A 17,322-nucleotide genomic window follows, 5' to 3' on the forward strand; every position below is an offset into this window, starting at 1 on the left:
CACAAAGGGGTACTAGAACAGGTCATGAAAAAGGTACAGAGTTCGCTGAAAACTTTAATTAAATTTTCTCCTTCATTTAATTCAAACCCTCATAACCAAATGTAAGAGAGAAAATTGCTTTTCTTTTCTGCTCTGCTTTCTATTACTTTAAGGTTTTACTAAGATGCTAACTCACAACAGGGATATAGCTTGCACTTTATTACAACTGTCAATACATAAACAAGCTCTGACAATAGAAAACATGCTCTGCTAGAAACAGCCCAGTGAATTCATACCTGCAAAATCAGCAAGAAAAGAAAGTAAGCATTGGCTATTCGCTGAAACTGTTCAAACAGGTTGAGAGGCAGGAAAGTGAAGAAGTTGTATTTTGATGTTTTAATTGAATTGTTCTGTAGGGAAAAAAAAAGGAAAATAAACAGGTTTGGTAAAACAGGAAACAAAATTACAGCACAACCCATTTCAACTCTGTTTTTACTTGCTTATATTTAGCAATAGCATTGTTTCCAAGAGCAGCTCAAAAAACACTTCCTTTCCCCCCCACAATCCAATCATGCCGAGTCTGGATAAACAGACAGAATTCCTCTCGGAATTGGTGAAAACATGATGCTCAGTTTATGTCAGTGCAACTGCAGGTAGATACAGGTATATGTAGTTGCTCACAGAGAGACACATTTTTCCCTTATTAATAATGTTCCTACTTAGACAATGCACAAATAGAATTAAAAACTGTAACCAGAACACAACAATTTTGTGGGTACCATCTACAAAGCAGTGTTAGGAAATACCTGCTAGGTCAGTTGTCAATAACTTGTCTGAGATTTGGAAGCACCATTTGGCTGGACAACCCCACAGAAGCTATAGGTCCTCCCAGGAGCAGAACATGTTACTATTATTTTCAGCTGATTCAGCGCAGCAACTTGGAGACGTAGCTTGTTTCTATTCCACAAAGATCACTTGAATGTGGTGTTGTGCAAACAGCCACTAATAAAAGATCTCACCATTTCAGTAAGCAAGTTGCAGTTTTGTTCCCTGTTTCCAGTTTCTTTTTCTAATTGCAGATGTTCCCTCCAGCCACAAGCCATGGCTCCTCCCCATCTGTCTTCTTCAGCTCACAAAAAAGACCAAAGCTCGGGATCACAGAACTGGGTATTTTCTTCCCTGAAGATCAGAGCACTCTGGTCCAGTTCTTGCCACCTGATAATCAGGCTCAATCCATCACACCAAGCCCATAAGTGTGGGCTGCCCCTTCAGCTTTTAGGTGTACCAGATCCTCTTCTCATATGAAGTTTATTAAGCTCTTATCCAGGTTTAGTCCTGGAAGCATGCATGCCATCTGTTGCCAGCATATCTAAAATTTCCCCCCGAGAAGCTCTCCAGAAGATGCCTATTAACCACCTGCCAGGGACCCTAAGGTGTGACAGTACAAGGAGGCAGATATTATGCAGTGACCCTTCATTTGGTAATAGATTTGCTGGTTTGACCAAAGAGAAAATGGTGATAGTAGTATTGTGATAGCCTTTAGATACTGCTAAGCTGGTGGGAAGACAGGACCCACTAAGTATGAATCACAGCCCACTTCCAATCCATGCATTCATCAGGGATCTCAACATTTAAACTGACACACATCAGCATGTTTCCACCATTAAGCTGATTATTTAAGATCACCACTGTAAAGTGTGTATGGGGAAAACGATTCCATTTTAGGCAGTTGCTGGGTTTTGCTGTGCGCAGCCACAAAGTACAACATTCTTCAGCATTAACTTCATGTTTTACCTCTTGTACAAGCCAAAGAATAAGTCTCTGAAAGAGCAGAGATGGAAACGCCCTTTATGGAAGAGCTAGCCAAATCCTCTAGCAAGAAAAGATGTTTATCAGTGATCACCATATGAACAATATTGCCTGTCTCCTGGCATCATGGAGCCATCTCCGGGTGTGGTTAACTCTGCATGTGAACTAAATGTCATGACGCATAGTTTGATTTGGTTTATTTCAAAATTCTTCACCACGGGATATATGTGCTGCACACAGGCTCCGGAGACACTGCTGAAACAGAAACAATGGAATACTGGCATCCTTTGCAAACCCAACATACAGAGAACTAAACTGCTCGAGAAGTCTGTGTCCAGCAGACAGAGTCTGGCAGATTTTTAAATAAAAGCTAGATCTGAAGATGCTACCTGCCACTAATCTGAAAAAAAGTATCACTGACACTTTAAAAAAGAGCAGACAGTAGCTGCAGGAAAAAAATAAGTACAGGGGACCCGACCTTTCTGCGTCAACAGATTTGAGAGGGTCACACAGAACATGGGAAAAACTACTCAGTAAACACTCATATAAAGTTTATAGATCTTTGTCTGCAAAAATCTCAGAGCGGGATAAGAAAAGAATGGGAGTGGTTTCTTTCAATTCCTGCCTTCTATTTCTGTCCATTAATTACGTCAGGAAAACCACTGAATGAACCAGAGCCATTCATTTTGTTTCCTACTGCCATTAGACATGGTAAAAACCTCAGACATAACAGCTTTCAAATGCTCAACTGCAGGAATATGGACATCCAATATTTTCTCCGTAGTAGTTCAGGATTGTGACATTGTTTGACACACACTGTCTTTTGGGAGGCTGGGACACTACGAACCTCAGGATAAGGACAGGGAATATTATAGCAGATCCCATTATTCTAGAATCCATAATTAAAGTGAAGCACCAGAAAAAAAGACGTCCTCATAATCACTATGAACATTTCTAATTCAACAAGTAACTTGCTCGTGGCCCTGAGGGACTAAAGGAGTATCAATATTAAATGATAAAAGCAAACTGGGGAAAACTTCAGCCTTTCCTATTCAAAGCTCTGCACTCCTGCATCATGGATACAGTTGAAGCTCTGTCTAAGATAGCATTTATGTTTCCATGCAATACACCAGGGCTGCCTGCTTTGACAGCTTGGGCTCTTGGCTGACTACAGAGAAACCTCAGTTGGCCTCTGCTCTTGATTTTATCCTACTCTGTGATGCTTACCACCATTGCACCCTTTTGCTACTTTACAGCTGTACCAGAACCTGGCTCTGGGGTGGCAGGGGTACCACGAGAATCTGCGGCACTCAGTGTGTTAAACATTCCATATGCAGCCATCACCTTATAAGCAATGCCTCTCACGCATCACCTGCCTTACCTCCCTCATGTTCTGCCTTCAGTGAGGGAGACTCCCATAAGGGAAAAGTGACAGAGAGGAAATATCTTTGAAGCAGCAATTAGGTATTAAGAGACCTTAGCAGAACTTCTGATTCTCCTACAGATTTATAAAAATCGAACATCTAAGAAAAGCAGCATTATGAGGCAAACACAAAAATGGGAGTTGGGAGCTTTACACTTACTCCCAGATCTGCCTTAGACTTCTGGTTGACCGTGGGCAGCCCTTGCACACACCTGTGTCCTAAACGAGCAGGCTTGGGCGCCGTTACCCACTGTCAGCCTCAAGCTCCACAGATGCAAAGCTTGACACCAGAGCAGTGCGGTCTGTGGGTGAGGGATTATTCTCATCTGCTCTTTTCAGGGGCTAGATTCACACCTCCTGGAGGTGTGACTCCACCAAAATACTGCCCCTAAGAATAGTGCTCATTGCGCCACAGTTACACAAGTCCAGATATGGCAAATGAGCTGTGACTTTGGGGGTGTTTTCAGAAGCCCGCCTGTGACGTCTGACCATGGGCAAAACTCAGCAGATGGTCCCTACCTTTGTTCACTGAACAAACAAATCATCTCCTCGCCATACAAGTCACTGGAAATAAGAGACACTCTGCTTTTGTGGCTAGATTACAGGGGCTAAAGGGTGACACCCAGAAAAGGCAGCGTATGGCAAGGTATTGACCAACTGAGTTTATATCACTGGCTTAGTGACATTTTAGTTTCTAGTAGCTGGACAACCTGGCCCAAAGCAAATTTTAGCAAAACACTGGCGATCCTGCAGGAAAACTGGCAATTTCACCTGTGTAGCACAAGGTACAGGCTGATGAAGCAGCTGAGAAGCAGAAACAGCTTCCCCAGGTCCTTTGATAAAGCCTTGCAAGGAGGCGGTGGGAGCGCGGTTCAATGGCACTTTATTTAACTGCAGCAATGCAATTTGAAAGGACACACAAGATGCCATATGCAGAAATGTGACAATAGGGCTGTGAATGTGCTCAAGGACACGTTTAATAAACTCATGTAACTCATGTTCATCTGCTCCCTGTAAAGATCTCGTCCTGACTCCCAGAGGTAAAGGGCTGGCCAAACACCAGAAATACAAAGATCTTTATACAACCCACAAGCCTCTTTTTTTTTTTTCTTTCTTTCTTTCTTTTTTTTTTCTTTTCTTTTTAACAGCTTTGGGAATTTCTTACATATGTAACCCCTCAACCCCCTCTTGGCAGCAATAATGAAGCGAATTCCAGGATCCCATCACATGTTGGGTATTCCAGGAAAATCTCTAGGAAAATGTGGTCACTGGTTGTGTTTTCCTATGCTGTTCCTTCTGCCTGGTATCATCCCGTTACAGAGCAGTTAATCATCGCTGTGGTCAGTGTCCTCATCATGTTGGTGCAGAGGTGGCATGGCTTGATGACCTCATGCCATTGCTCACAGACAGGCCAAGAAGGGGATCTAATGGTCTTGTCTCTTTGTTATCTCCTTCAACTACACTGCCTTCTCTTCCCATTCAGCTCAGTGCCTGAAGCTGCTGCCAGGCTGGAAGAAGTGAAGGGGAGGGCAGAGCACTGCTGAGTGGTGGCAAACTCCAAACCAATGCACCCTGTTCACTAAGGTCTCACACAACTACGGTAGGTTTTTTGTCTCCATCAAGTTTAAGCTACTATGAAGAGTGGAGGAGGTCCAGAGGAGTCTATGGACTTCACTGCAGCTCATGCCTGGCACCGCTCAACATTTCCGTGCTGGTCAGGGCCCTAATATGCCTTAAAGGTCTTGACCTCACCTGGCATCTTCATCCACACCCACTGTCCAGGGCTCAGGATCTCATTTAAACCCAGCCAAGGGCCTTCAGTCCTTGCCTGAGGTACGTTATAGGAGTAGCAGTCTCCAGTCTGACATCTGTCCTAGTTTCCCAGCTGGACCTATCCAGCTCTGTCTCCTGGATTACCTTGGACATATGGTACAGTCTTGTCTTCAGCCCTGCCTCCCGCCACCCCTGAACTGGGCTCACTAGATAGACCCTGGACCTGGTTCCTAGATAGACCCTGGGCCTGGTTCATTGCCTCACCTTGTCTCAGATAGTCAGGATTGGCCCCCTTACTACCATCCTGCCCTGTCCCCCGCAACCAGATGCTGCAGGATTGCACCCTGGTCAATGAGGGTGTTGCCTGGGCTGGGCCCACCCTCAGCTCCCAGCTTGTCTTCTCTCATAGGGCAGCCCTGCTCTGACTGCTCCCTGACAGTGCCTCAGCTGATCTTTGGAGGAATCCAGCTAACACATTTCTAAATGCAGAAAGAGCAGTGCAGGTGGCTGCTGTAGCTATTCCTTCAGTGGTTACTCAGACCACTTTTCACATGATCAGACAACACTCCCTTCAGCCTTGAGTGTGATGAACACTGGGAAGCATTTGCAGGTTGAGATGGGAAGAGAGGACAGTCATTGCTACCATCCTGACCACACTGACAAGGTCACTGAGGCTAACCCACCAGGCATCCTTTACAGATTGAAGCATACAAATGGAGGAGGTAGAGCAGAGTCTGAGCCCACTACGAGACCTCCTTCTCCCTGATTAAATTTCAAAGACAAGAACCCAGCTGCTGATCCAGCCCAAGGCAGTGTGCATTGGCCATAGGAAGTTATATACATCCCTCCTATTTCACTAGGGAGTTCATCAGGTGACCAGGGAAGATAAAAGCAGAGTCCAAGCAGCCCCCTCACTGCTGGTTCTGCAGAAAGGATGCTGGTTTGACCCTAGATCCTGATCCAAGATGAAATTTGTCATTGACTCATGGGCCCTGCATTTCCTCTCCTATTGTCTGAAAGCCAATTTCAAAGTTGTTTTTGCAGCCCTTTGTGACGTCCCAGTGCAGCTGTGCTAAATTGCAATATGAAAGTGAAGAAATAAAAGGGAATTGGGATCAGAGTGGACATTAAAGGACTTCAGAAGATACTTTCTTCTTCAGAGCATTGATAGACAAAGAGCCCATCACGGTTGACCTACATGGGGCAGTCGCCGCCGCAGCTGTGCTGAGGACAGTGCAGCCAGATGGGGGACAGGGCAGCCAGATTGAACTGCCTCAGAAAAGAACCTTCATTAAAGCCCTTAAACTTGCTCGATCACCTCTGGCACCCTGCTTTTCACTTTATTCTAATCTTTACACAGGCAAATCTCTTACTGAAGTAAGGAAAGATCTTCCTGTCTGCAGTGTGAGAAAAACACAGGATTAGGACTTGAATTTTCATTTTTACTGACCTATATTGAGTCCATTTATGTGCTGCACTAAGTGCCTTCACATGCCACCCATTCACACTTGGTTTCTGAGTCATTCCTAACTAATTTTGTGAGCTGGTGGGTAGTACGTACCTTCACACTTAACCCTTCTAGTAAAATGCACAGCATTTTGTTTTAAAGTTTGTTTTATTTTTCCAAGCTACTGTGTTCTTGCTGTGCAGGATAAGGCCAAGGATGTCTGGCATTGCATCAGTCTGAGAGATCTTGTTCCAGCCTCAGTCTTCACACTTAACTCCAAATAAATCCTGACCTACTCAAGCACTGCCACTGCTTGAAGATGCTGCCCTTGACCACAGGCACCTCTTATTATTTAATCACAGCAAAAATCATCAGAAGTCATGTAAGAGGCTTCTTTAGATAAGAGACACTTCCCTTGTCCCCCTCTCAGTCTGTGCTGCCTCTGTTCACAGAGGAAAGAGACCACCCCGATCTTCCAGCCTACTGCATGACACATCTCGTATGTCCATGAGGCGCATTCAGTTCTTCCTCTGAAACCACCCCTCGGCCTCACCATGAAGCCTCTGTGTTAAGGGGATTTCCACTGCGTGCAGCTCCTACCCACCCCTTATCCTCACCTGGCCCTGCCAGCCCAGCCCCCGCCACTGCCCAGCCCTCCTGCCCGGCAGGTGCCTGGCTCAAAAGGCTCTGTGGCTGGAGCAGCGTGGCAGGGACACACTGCAGCTTGGCCTCTTGCATGTTTTGTGATGAGCTCTGGGAGGGAGTTTGCTCTCTGAAGTCTCCTGCAAGTCCAAGTGTGATGGATCTGGACGTGCCCTTGCACGCACTGGCGGACATGGCTTTCCACAGCGCAGCATCAGGTTCCTGCAAAGCTGGTTTGAGTGTATTCAGGAGTCTTGCTTCATACCAGGAGGGCCAACTTCCAGCAGCTGCCAGAGCTGATGTCAGACTCCATACACAATAGTTCTCAAGTCTTTCTCAGCTCCTCAGTTCTCCCTTCACAGGTACCCTGTAGACTTTGCACCGGGAAGGGACAATAACCGCCAGCTATTCAGGGACAACACACCCACCTCTGATTGTACTTTCCCACTTCCCTGTTCTCTCTGAGACTAAATGAGGACAAAGCATCTGTGTACCTTTGATCTATGCCTACATAACAGAAACTCTCTTTTTAGTGAAAGGCTCAAACCTTCACACCAGCTGCGGCAATGCAGCCTAGCCACAGCAGTAAGGCAATACACTGAGCCTCTGTCTGTGTTTCCCTTTCTTTTCCTTACTGGCCTTTCTCTGCAACTGCCTCACCCTAAAGAAACATTTACTGCCTCACCTAGCTTTGTTACAAGAACCTGTTCTATAGGTTTTATGGCTAACATGGACGGCCTTAAGTTACTAAGTAAAGTAAACCTCACTCCTGTGGCTTTCACTGTCTAAAATACTTTCTAAGCTTTGTTAAGTTGCTGGGTTTCCTTCTAGTTTCTGCCGAATGTCCCTCTTATCTGGCTGAAATAACTGTTGGTGCAGCCTTCCCTGTACCTTGGAAGAAGACTTGTGTGGGAGGACAAGGACTAGTGCTCCTCACTGTGGGACCGAGAGCTGAAGGACAGATGTTCTCCTCCTGGCTCTATAGAGAAGACTCAAAAAACACCATGTGGCTCCCACGTCCCCAAGACCTGAGTGCCACAGTGAAGCGGTGGCACTTAAAACAATGAAGACAGTCCAAACACTTCCGTTGTTTGCTTGTACATAGATCAAATTAAATACCTGAGGCTGAAAGACATGTCGAGGGAGAACTGTGGCTGCAAGAGAGAGAAATTACTCTGTCCAGAAAATGGCAACATGCTGAGAGATGGCTGAGACTAATAGCTGCTGTGCCTGAGCACCCCAGGGCAGGCTCTGGCATTTGGACAGTCTTGGTCCCCATGGTCCACATCCTAGTGCTTAGCAGTGCAGCTCCACTGAATGTGAGGAATGGACCCAGATTTGACCCTTGTAGCAGACTACAGGACTGGAAGAGCTAACTTTCAGGAGCATCATGCATACGTTGATGGGAGACTATCCCTTTTAGGCATCTCCAGCAGTCTACAGCATGGGATCTGAAGTAATTTATGAGCAAGGTTAGTCCTCTTCATAAATCATGGTATTACGGGTTTAATAAATTGAACTTTTGCCAGGACTTATTGGAAATAAGCAGCCCCACACAAGACGTGCAGCCCTGTACAGTTAGGGGAGTGCTTGTATCACCACCTAAAGTCTTTTAGTGCCTCACCACCCACTCACGCCTTCAAGGCTTGCCTCTTTCTAGATGGTCTTCTAGATTTCCTAAGCCTCAGTCTACACCGGACTCTAGAAATTACGAGCCACAGCTGACTAAAATGAGGGGTAGGATTAATGAAACTCACTGCCAGGTTTCAACATATTACGTTAGGCTGGCTTTTTGGCTGCCTCCACTTTCACACCTAATCAACGGACTCTTATGGAAACACTCCAGAGCTCTCACAGTCCTCTCCTTAATTTTGGTTATTTGCAAATCCTTGGGCATATAAGCAATCAGCTGGGAAGCAGCGACATGCAATGTCAGCCTCATGAATGGCTTTTTGCAGAAATAGGCTTAGAACCAGAAGAGGTGCTTATTGTCCCTACCCTGACATCATTGTACGTCTCCCTCCTGCTTTCTGGTCCTGCTGCTGCATGTAGTTTACATTGCAATAATTCAAGGAAAGATTACAAATCAATACATAGTGGCAACACCCACCCTAATATGCTACTGGCAGGTTCTGTGCAAATCAAATGCACTTTCCCAGTCTCAAATCACCAGGCTTAATAAGTCATTTATGCTGCATAGTCTTTTACATATATTAACTACAATGCCTCTCATATTCAGGACACATGCAGCAGCTCTGGACCCAGGAAGTCTCTAACCTCTGTTTGGTTCATGGATGAAAGGTGACCACTGAAAACCACCCAGTTCATGTTGCCAGCAGATCAGGTCCATGAAGATCTTTAGTCAAAGCTGTTGACAAGTCAGACTTTCTCTATCATGGGAAATTATAGTGTTCTGAAATGCTGAGGTTTTTTTCAGTTCTTACCGAGAAAATACTTGTGATGTTCCTAAACCAAAACATGATTTAAAGGAACTCCTGAGTAAAATTGAAGGTTGAATTTCACCCTTGGAATTCAAACATGCAGAGGACAAAACCTCAGAAAATTAATTTCCATATTAGTTGGCAGCTGCAAACACTTTGAAAGAATGCAGCTTCAGGATCACCTCACGGAGGAGATGACCCCACAGCCAAGGCAGTACAGGTCTAGCAGCTGAGCTAGCCCTCCTCTGCACCCAACGCTGGCAGATGGTCTTCAAGCTGTGGAAATCAAGTTGCCCAGGGGGCTTCCTGGCATTGCAGCCTGGCAGACCTGGGTCACAGCCAGCCTGTGTCAAGGAGCTCCTTGGAGTCACAGATTTCATGGCACAGTGTGAACCTAAGTAGGCCATTAAGGAGTTGGAAATAAAGCTGGCAGGAAGCCACAAAGGCCAGATTCAAAACCTTCCTGCCAGAGAGGATTTCACTGCAAGGGCTGAGGAACTGACACATTTCCTTTCATGTTTTACTTTAAATGGAGACACGTTTCCAACAGAAAACTCCCCCCAGGTTCTGTTACTGAAAGGCCTTGGAGCCTGATCCTGGAAACAATTTGACTCATAAATAATTTTCTGGAAGTGTGCAAAGTCACCGTGTTATGCTCTTCCAGAATTAGATCTCCTTCAGCTGCCCCTTTGCAGGTTTGACTCCAAAGGCAGAGCTCCCTGTGGTTGACTCAGCAAGGAACCATCTCTGGTGGTTCATCTGGCGCACGTTTGCCTTGTTTGCAGAGTCATAACTAGCGTGCAGTCGTGTCACCTCCTTGAAACAACATTCAAGACGTGAAGCAGATGCAGCTACATCTGTGACTACATCTGCATGAAATAACATACGCTGGTTACTTACAGCATATTCGAACTGCAGATTGAAATCTCGGTTGTTTGCTTGAAGTTGTCTCTCTTCCTCTGCAAAGAAGAGGAAACACATCAGATGTGATTGAAGGTAAGCAGTCAATACAGATATGAACAAAACATCAGAAAATGCAAGCAGAGCTGCCAAAAGGTAATGTCACCAGGAATCTGCTCTGGGCTAATCACTCCATGTCAGGGAATTGAAGAGGCTGGTGACATTGACAGAGCAGCACTGTGCACCAATGCCATAGCATTGTATGCCCATACTCCAGGTCTCCTCTATCCACAACCCACTGCAATGCCAGCACTGATTTTACAGGTTGTTCAGCTTTTGCTGGGTAAGAACTACCACTTAACTAGTGGTGCTTACTATTCCTGCTTTGCTCCATCTCTTCCTCCTGAAGTGTCTGGAGCTGTTACCATCAATTTACTGTTAGTGCCTTTCCTCCAGTACAAGTGCATCTCCTACCATCATTCCACGGATGGGACATCACCACCATAGCTGTCATGAAATCAAAAACTACTGGAAGGGATTTCAAAAGGTCATCAAATCTATTGTCTACCTCAAGACAGGTTCATGCCTATCACTCCCAACAAATGTCCTGGAAAGCTCCAGTGATGGCTGTTCTTCAGACTGCCTGTTCCAGGACCACAGTGTCCTTCCCCATTGCGGGGGGGGTGGGGTGGGGTGTCCCATTATCTAATCTCTGGTCAAAGGTGCTCTTCTACTCCCCTTCAGCTCCTTCTGCTACTTGCCAAGGACGCAGAGCACAGACAAGTTCATTATGTATTAAAGGCTGTTATGCCTTGCTGTAGTCTTCTCTTCCCAAGGGTAAGCAATTCCAGTTTCTTCAGTCACTTCTCATGGGTCAGTCTGTCAGAAGTAGCATCTCTCTTGCTGCTTTCCAGTGGGTTCCCCAGTTAGTTCACCTCATTCTGGAGTGCAATGATCAAAAGGGGCCATAGTTGTAGCTAAGGACTTATCAAAGCTGACTGGAGCACAAGGGACACTACTCCTATCTTGTGAACAATGCATATTTGGCATGGGAATTCACCTAGAAGTAATTTAAAATCATATCCCTATGCACAACTAGCACACAAATGATAGCATTCCAGAATATGATCCATTGTAGCAGATCCTTTCTGGCAGAACCGATGCCTCATAACGCAATGCAAATCTTTCGTCCTTGCTGAACTGCATCCAAGTTTTTTCAGACTATTTCTCCAACTAGTTAATTCTAATCCTATCTTTCAGTGCGCTTGTAGCTCCTGCCAGCATGGGGCCATTCACAGATGTACTAAGTGTGTTCTTTATTCAGCCAGCCAAGATGTAGAAGAAAATGTTGAATACCAGACTCAGAATACATCCCCGGTGAGTCTCTCAAGTTTCATAATCAGTCACTGATAACTACTGTCAGTGTATTTTTTTCTGAAAAGTCAGGCACTCACTGTACGGTGATTTTAACTCAAGCATATATATCCGGTTCACCTGTAGAAAAGCCGCAAGTGACAGTCAAGATACATGACGGCTATCTAAGGTTTTTTTTCACTAGCCCTCTGGCTACCATTAATACAGAATTGCGTTTGGTTTGATGCAGTTTTTCGGGACTGCTGACTGTTAATCATCTCTTGCCCACACACACACTTCTAGTTACTTTGAAGTGGTTTGTTGGATTGTTTTAAACTTCACCCAAGAGGTGAAGCCAATATATCTGTAATTGCTCAGCTTTTCTTTTCCCTCTGTTTCAAGACAGATGTAATGCTTTCTCTCTTCACAGTCTTCTGAACTTTGCCTGTTTGTGCACCAGAAACTCTCAACGGCAGCATTACTCCAGGCCATGCTCTACCTTACCTACCCAAACCATTCCCTCTGTGTTCCCCCCTCTCCTCTGTTTCTGGCATCTATTATGTTAGATGTCTAAAGAAAAACAAAAACAAATCCCAGATTTCTTAACATTATTTGCTAGGCTCTTTTTCACTGAGTGGCAGACATAAACTGTCTTTGATCTATGTCTTACTAGAAGAGTTACAGAGCCCTAGAGACCCCAACTCTTACAGAACAACTTTTATTGCCCTTTATGTCCTCAATATCTTTTTCTCACTTTGAGCCTTTGCCACACAGTTTGTGCTAGATAAAACAAGTTGCTTTGCACCTTCTAGAAGCATCCTTCCTCTGCTTGAATTGAATGAGGAGCTTGTGATTTCACCATTTCAGTCACCCTTCTGAGGCTTTCCCTGAAAGATGGTAACTTATGCCTGTGCTCTTAATATTAATTATGTGAGGAAACCACTGCTCTGCTTAATTCTCCCTCCACCCCAGATTTCCTTTCCGTGAGATCTCAGTTAATAGTTCTTCATATTTACTGAAGATATCCTTCTTGAAGTCCATTTAGAACACTTTGCTATTGTCACACACATCATACCATCATTTCATAATCATTCCTGTTTACACTCCCTTCTACTTTCCCAGGACCAGCCAGCTCCTCCTTGTTGGAGGGCATCAGTTCTGGAACAGCCTCCTCTCTAGCTCCAAAAAATTATCCATCTCTGCACTAAAATGATGTGCCAGCTTAACAGGTCATGTTCCCGTATGCTCCTTTCCAACTCTTACTCTGCATAGCTAGAATTCTTCATTTACCAGCATGTCCTGTCTCCTAGAAAACTTTTTTGCCCCCCCCCCCCCCAAAAAAAAATTGCCCCTCTTGGTTTGCTATGGGTAGCATTAGTCAGAGATCTGCAATTTGTTCATCTCTTTCTTCATGCTGGATCTCAGAGCACACGGACATACAAGGAAAACTCTGTTACCCTTCCAGAATAAGCTTTATTCTTTTCTATTAATATTCCAGCCTCATGAGTTATCCCAGCATGTGTCTATTACACCTATTAAATGATGTGCTAAGACATTTAGTTCTTCCTGTTTATTCAATCTTGCATTAGCAAGCATCTAAGCTGTTCAGTGCATTGAACTGCTATCCTTCCTCCTTTCCCTCCAATAACCCTATAAATAACACAGCTTCTCTAATTTTTAAGCCCTTTTTCAGATCACCGTTTTTATTTTTTTATTCCGTGGGCTGTTTTCATCAAGCCTTCTAATTGCTAATATAAAGCTATTGTTAGTAGGTAAATGTGCTTTTCCCTTTCTTCAGGCACATCTAGCAGTGTCAGGCATTTTCAAATCAGCTCCCATCTGCCCCAACTGAGTGATTCAGACCAACCACAGAGGCTTCATTCAAGACTCTCAAAGTGTTTAATCCTTCACTGCTTTCCTTGGACACATTTTTCTCATAATTCACAATGGGGAGAAAAATGTACAGAGAGATCAGAGCAACTTGTCCAGTGTTCCAGAGGAAAACAGAAGCAGAGCTCAAGACAACCAGGCTTGCAGGGCTTCAACTATTGTGTTATGTGTCCCTTCAGGAATTTTCCTGAGAGCAACCAGTATTATCAAAGCAGATGAAAGATGAAGCTATTTGTTAAAAACTGAACTTCCAAACACTTGCACGTTTCCTCCCATACAGTAAATGCTGTTCTTATCCCCTCCCCAGAGGCTGTAAATCTAGTCCTGCAATAAGTGCCACAGAAAAGATAAACAGTTTTAATGTAAATACGAATACATGACAAAGCTTGAAAACATACTGGGCTTCAGAGGCACGCTCACAGAGCCCATGCTGGGAAGGGGAACTGGCAGGCAGAGGCAGAGCTGTCTGTACGCGTGCTGTGTGCTTACATGGAGCAGCACAAGCAAGCCAAAGACCCTGAAACGAAAGGCTGAACACTCACAGGGGACAACGTTGCCCATGCTGCTCTCAGCCAGTAGATCTGCCCAACTGCCTCACCAGAAGGAGCTACGGAAACGCATGATGGACAGAGAGGCATGAAGATACCCAGAACCACTGATCTGGGCTGGAGCCCTCCGGGTATCCCTTCCCTTGCAAGCACATGAGACACAGGGCACATGGCAGAGCCTCAGCATCACACAGCAGCCCCTGAGCAGCTCTAAAGCCCTCAGTGACCTTCTGTTTTTCATAGGCAGGGGATGCTGTGAGGGGACTGCACACATAAACAGAAATCCAAGGGCTGCTGGCAGCGCATGGAGATGTCAGGTGCTTCTTTGCTCTTCCCAGGGCTCACTGGGGGAGTGAGGAACCATGTGAGGAGCCATTCCCCTCCCTCAGCCTGTCCTGAAGTGGCACTGGACACATGCATTTGAATTCAAAGATCTCAAATGCTCCCGGAAAGAAACCACACATGTACCTGCTCCAGTGAAGAAAGGAGCCTGGCTTCTCACCACAGTGAGGGATGCACTCTCCAAGAGGAATGGCTTTTATGTGAGACACACAAAGAGCTGCAAGCAGCTTAAGGAAGGAGCAGAAACATGAAACAATGGGGTGTGAAACAACAGCAAACGAAACTCATTTAAGGCATTGCCCTCCTGTGACTGATCGTGTGGTACCTAAGGGCAGGTTTTCTAGGACAACCTGCTTCTGAAGGCCCCAGGAAGCTATGAACCCGGTTCAAAACTGCATGGAGTCTCTGGCCTGCCATAGCCATTCATCCCTCCCAGAGGCAATGTCCCTTAAGGCCAAAATACAGGGCCAAGTTCTAGTGGCAAGATTTTAATTTTCCTTACTGGATAATAGCCAATACCTTTGGCTAAAGCAAGAACAACCACAACAAATGGCAAAGGGTGCCTCGTCCAACACTAACAAGCAGAACTTTCTGTCCTCTAGCTGCACCAAAGGAGAACCACCATCGACCACATGCACAGGGCAACACTGCCTCAGTGGTTTTATTTTTACCAACAGAGGATTGTGAGGTCCTGCTGACGTGCCTCCTAAACCAGCAGTTCCCAACTATCCCAGACCAGACAACTCTTACTTGTTTCTGGAACTGTTTGGACAGAAATGAAGCCTCTTGGATGATCACAAGAACCAAAAAGTTAGAGAAAGTCAAGCATTACACCAGCTTTGCCTGGAAACCACAGCTCAGGGTATTTTGGTTGTAGATCCAAGCATGCATGTCTTATCATGCCCCATTGATTCTGAAAGCATTGACAAAAAAGGGAGGGGAAACCTGAAGGGTTATCAGCTGAGCAGCTTTGTATTTCTTGAAACTTTTTTATATCTCTAAGAAGCTCAAACTTTTTGCTTCTGTAAACTGCAGTCACAAATCACTGGAAAGAAGGAATGCAATTTGTCCTCCCAGTTATCATTTCACTGCCACTGAAAACTATTTTAAATTATTCATCAGTGGAAACTCGGCGTACATAAATATGGCTTAGTGCCCAGTTCTTGGTCTAACCACTGAGACCAAGTCACTGGGAAAGTGGCTGTTTTCTCAGGCAGACAGATTTAGGAGCTAAACCACAGAATAACATCTGTGTTTAATAAAATTAAACCCACGCCAAAAATCAGCTATAAATGTAACTGGCCAGCCCACCAGCATTCTCCATTTAGGATTGCTGCACGGAAAAGTCCTGCAAAAGGTTAGATTCAAGATCTGGTCAGACAGCCTGGAAATTTGTTTCTGGTTCACGCTAAGGAGCATGTGCCAAGAGCAATGCTTTCAACAAGCTGTTGGAAAAGTTTTGTAGATACTGGGTCTTGTGGCTCCAAGAAACAGGAGGTTAAGATCTGCCTGGTTTTGCCAAGTCCTCTACAAACTAGGCTCTGACATCTCACGCATGAAACAAACGCAGTCCAATTAGGGGAGTGCCGGTGTAACTAAGCCTGACAACAGAACTGAGACAACGTAAACTCTTAAAAATAATAATTTCTACTCCACCCTTTAAACAAATGACCTCAAGAGCACAAACGTTGCCCTGAACCATCTACAAAAAGTGGCAACCAGGAGCTGGACTCATCTCCCCAGCTTCCCTTTCAGAGTGGTTCTTTGGAAAGAACCTTCCCAATACCTGGTTGTGAAAGCTGTAGCACATTTGTTCTGCTCCCAAGGGCACATATCTGACCTTCCTGAGACTGCAGTTCAGGTCTCTCCTGCAACAGGCTGTAAGCAGTCTCAGAAGACCTCCACCACTCACAGCAGATTTTTTGTTTTGAATTTCATGATGTGCCTCCTTTCACCTCCTCCTGTCCCTTCTCCCTCTTATTTTTGTTCACTCTGCTTTTGGATGGCTCATCATCCCTATATGACCCTAGCTTTTGGTATCACCTCTCAACAGTGACACAAGTGCCACCTCACATCCAGCACCCAGGAGATCACCTGCCTCTTCACAGATGAGAAATCCTAGCGCTTTTTTCCATTCTTTGCTGGACTGGTGGTATTCCCTGTGCACAAGTAACTGAAACCTACCACGGTGCATTTAGCACCTCTGTCCTCCCCTGAAAAAAGAGAATTGCAGTGTCCATTGAAAGGCAACTCCATGGGAAAGGGCAAATCATTCTATAGTGTATTAGGCAACTAAAATTGCTGCTTCTAGGTAGGTTATTATACAAACTAATAGCTAAAATCTCCTTGCACCTTGAAGCAGTAACTGCTCTGTTTTGCAGTCATGAGAGATGAAGGAACCATGCAACACGTTCCTCGATTTGCAGGTGCTGTAGATGGGTATAGTCCCTACCGGTGGGTTAAAGACAACAGGATTATTTTTTATAGCAGCGATATCAAAGGATTTCACATTCACAATAAAGCAGTGTCTTGCTGGGATCAGAGCTGCACCGAGCAAACTCTACCCAAAACCAAAGCCAGGAATCTTCACTCAAAAAGCTCAACATTTAACATGGATCAGAGTATATGTGGGTGGAGGGAAGAGTCATACGACAGGTCTGAGGTTCACACCAGTTAAATCTCTATTTCATAGACAGTCTGGGACACAGACAAAAGCTGAACCCTCATTACCTGAGTGTCAACCCAATGCTGTAACCTGCCTGGTGCTGGCGTGCC

The 17,322-nt window shown here is 45.1% G+C and overlaps 1 protein-coding gene across 3 annotated transcripts in view; it reads right to left on the bottom strand.

The window, feature by feature from the left end:
• The window catches only part of LOC119141173 (phospholipid-transporting ATPase ID-like), an 86,594-nt gene that overhangs the window by 45,415 nt on the left and 23,857 nt on the right, over positions 1-17,322 (bottom strand). For all 3 annotated transcript variants that reach the window (XM_037373092.1, XM_037373094.1, XM_037373093.1), the window contains exons 3-4: positions 10,415-10,473; positions 276-389 (exon numbers count right to left, since the gene is read on the bottom strand). In XM_037373092.1, the coding sequence (XP_037228989.1) occupies positions 276-389; positions 10,415-10,473 (173 nt within the window). The remainder of the gene's footprint in view (positions 1-275; positions 390-10,414; positions 10,474-17,322) is intronic.

Source organism: Falco rusticolus, chromosome Z (assembly GCF_015220075.1).
Source record: "Falco rusticolus isolate bFalRus1 chromosome Z, bFalRus1.pri, whole genome shotgun sequence".
NCBI classification, from domain to species: domain Eukaryota; kingdom Metazoa; phylum Chordata; class Aves; order Falconiformes; family Falconidae; genus Falco; species Falco rusticolus.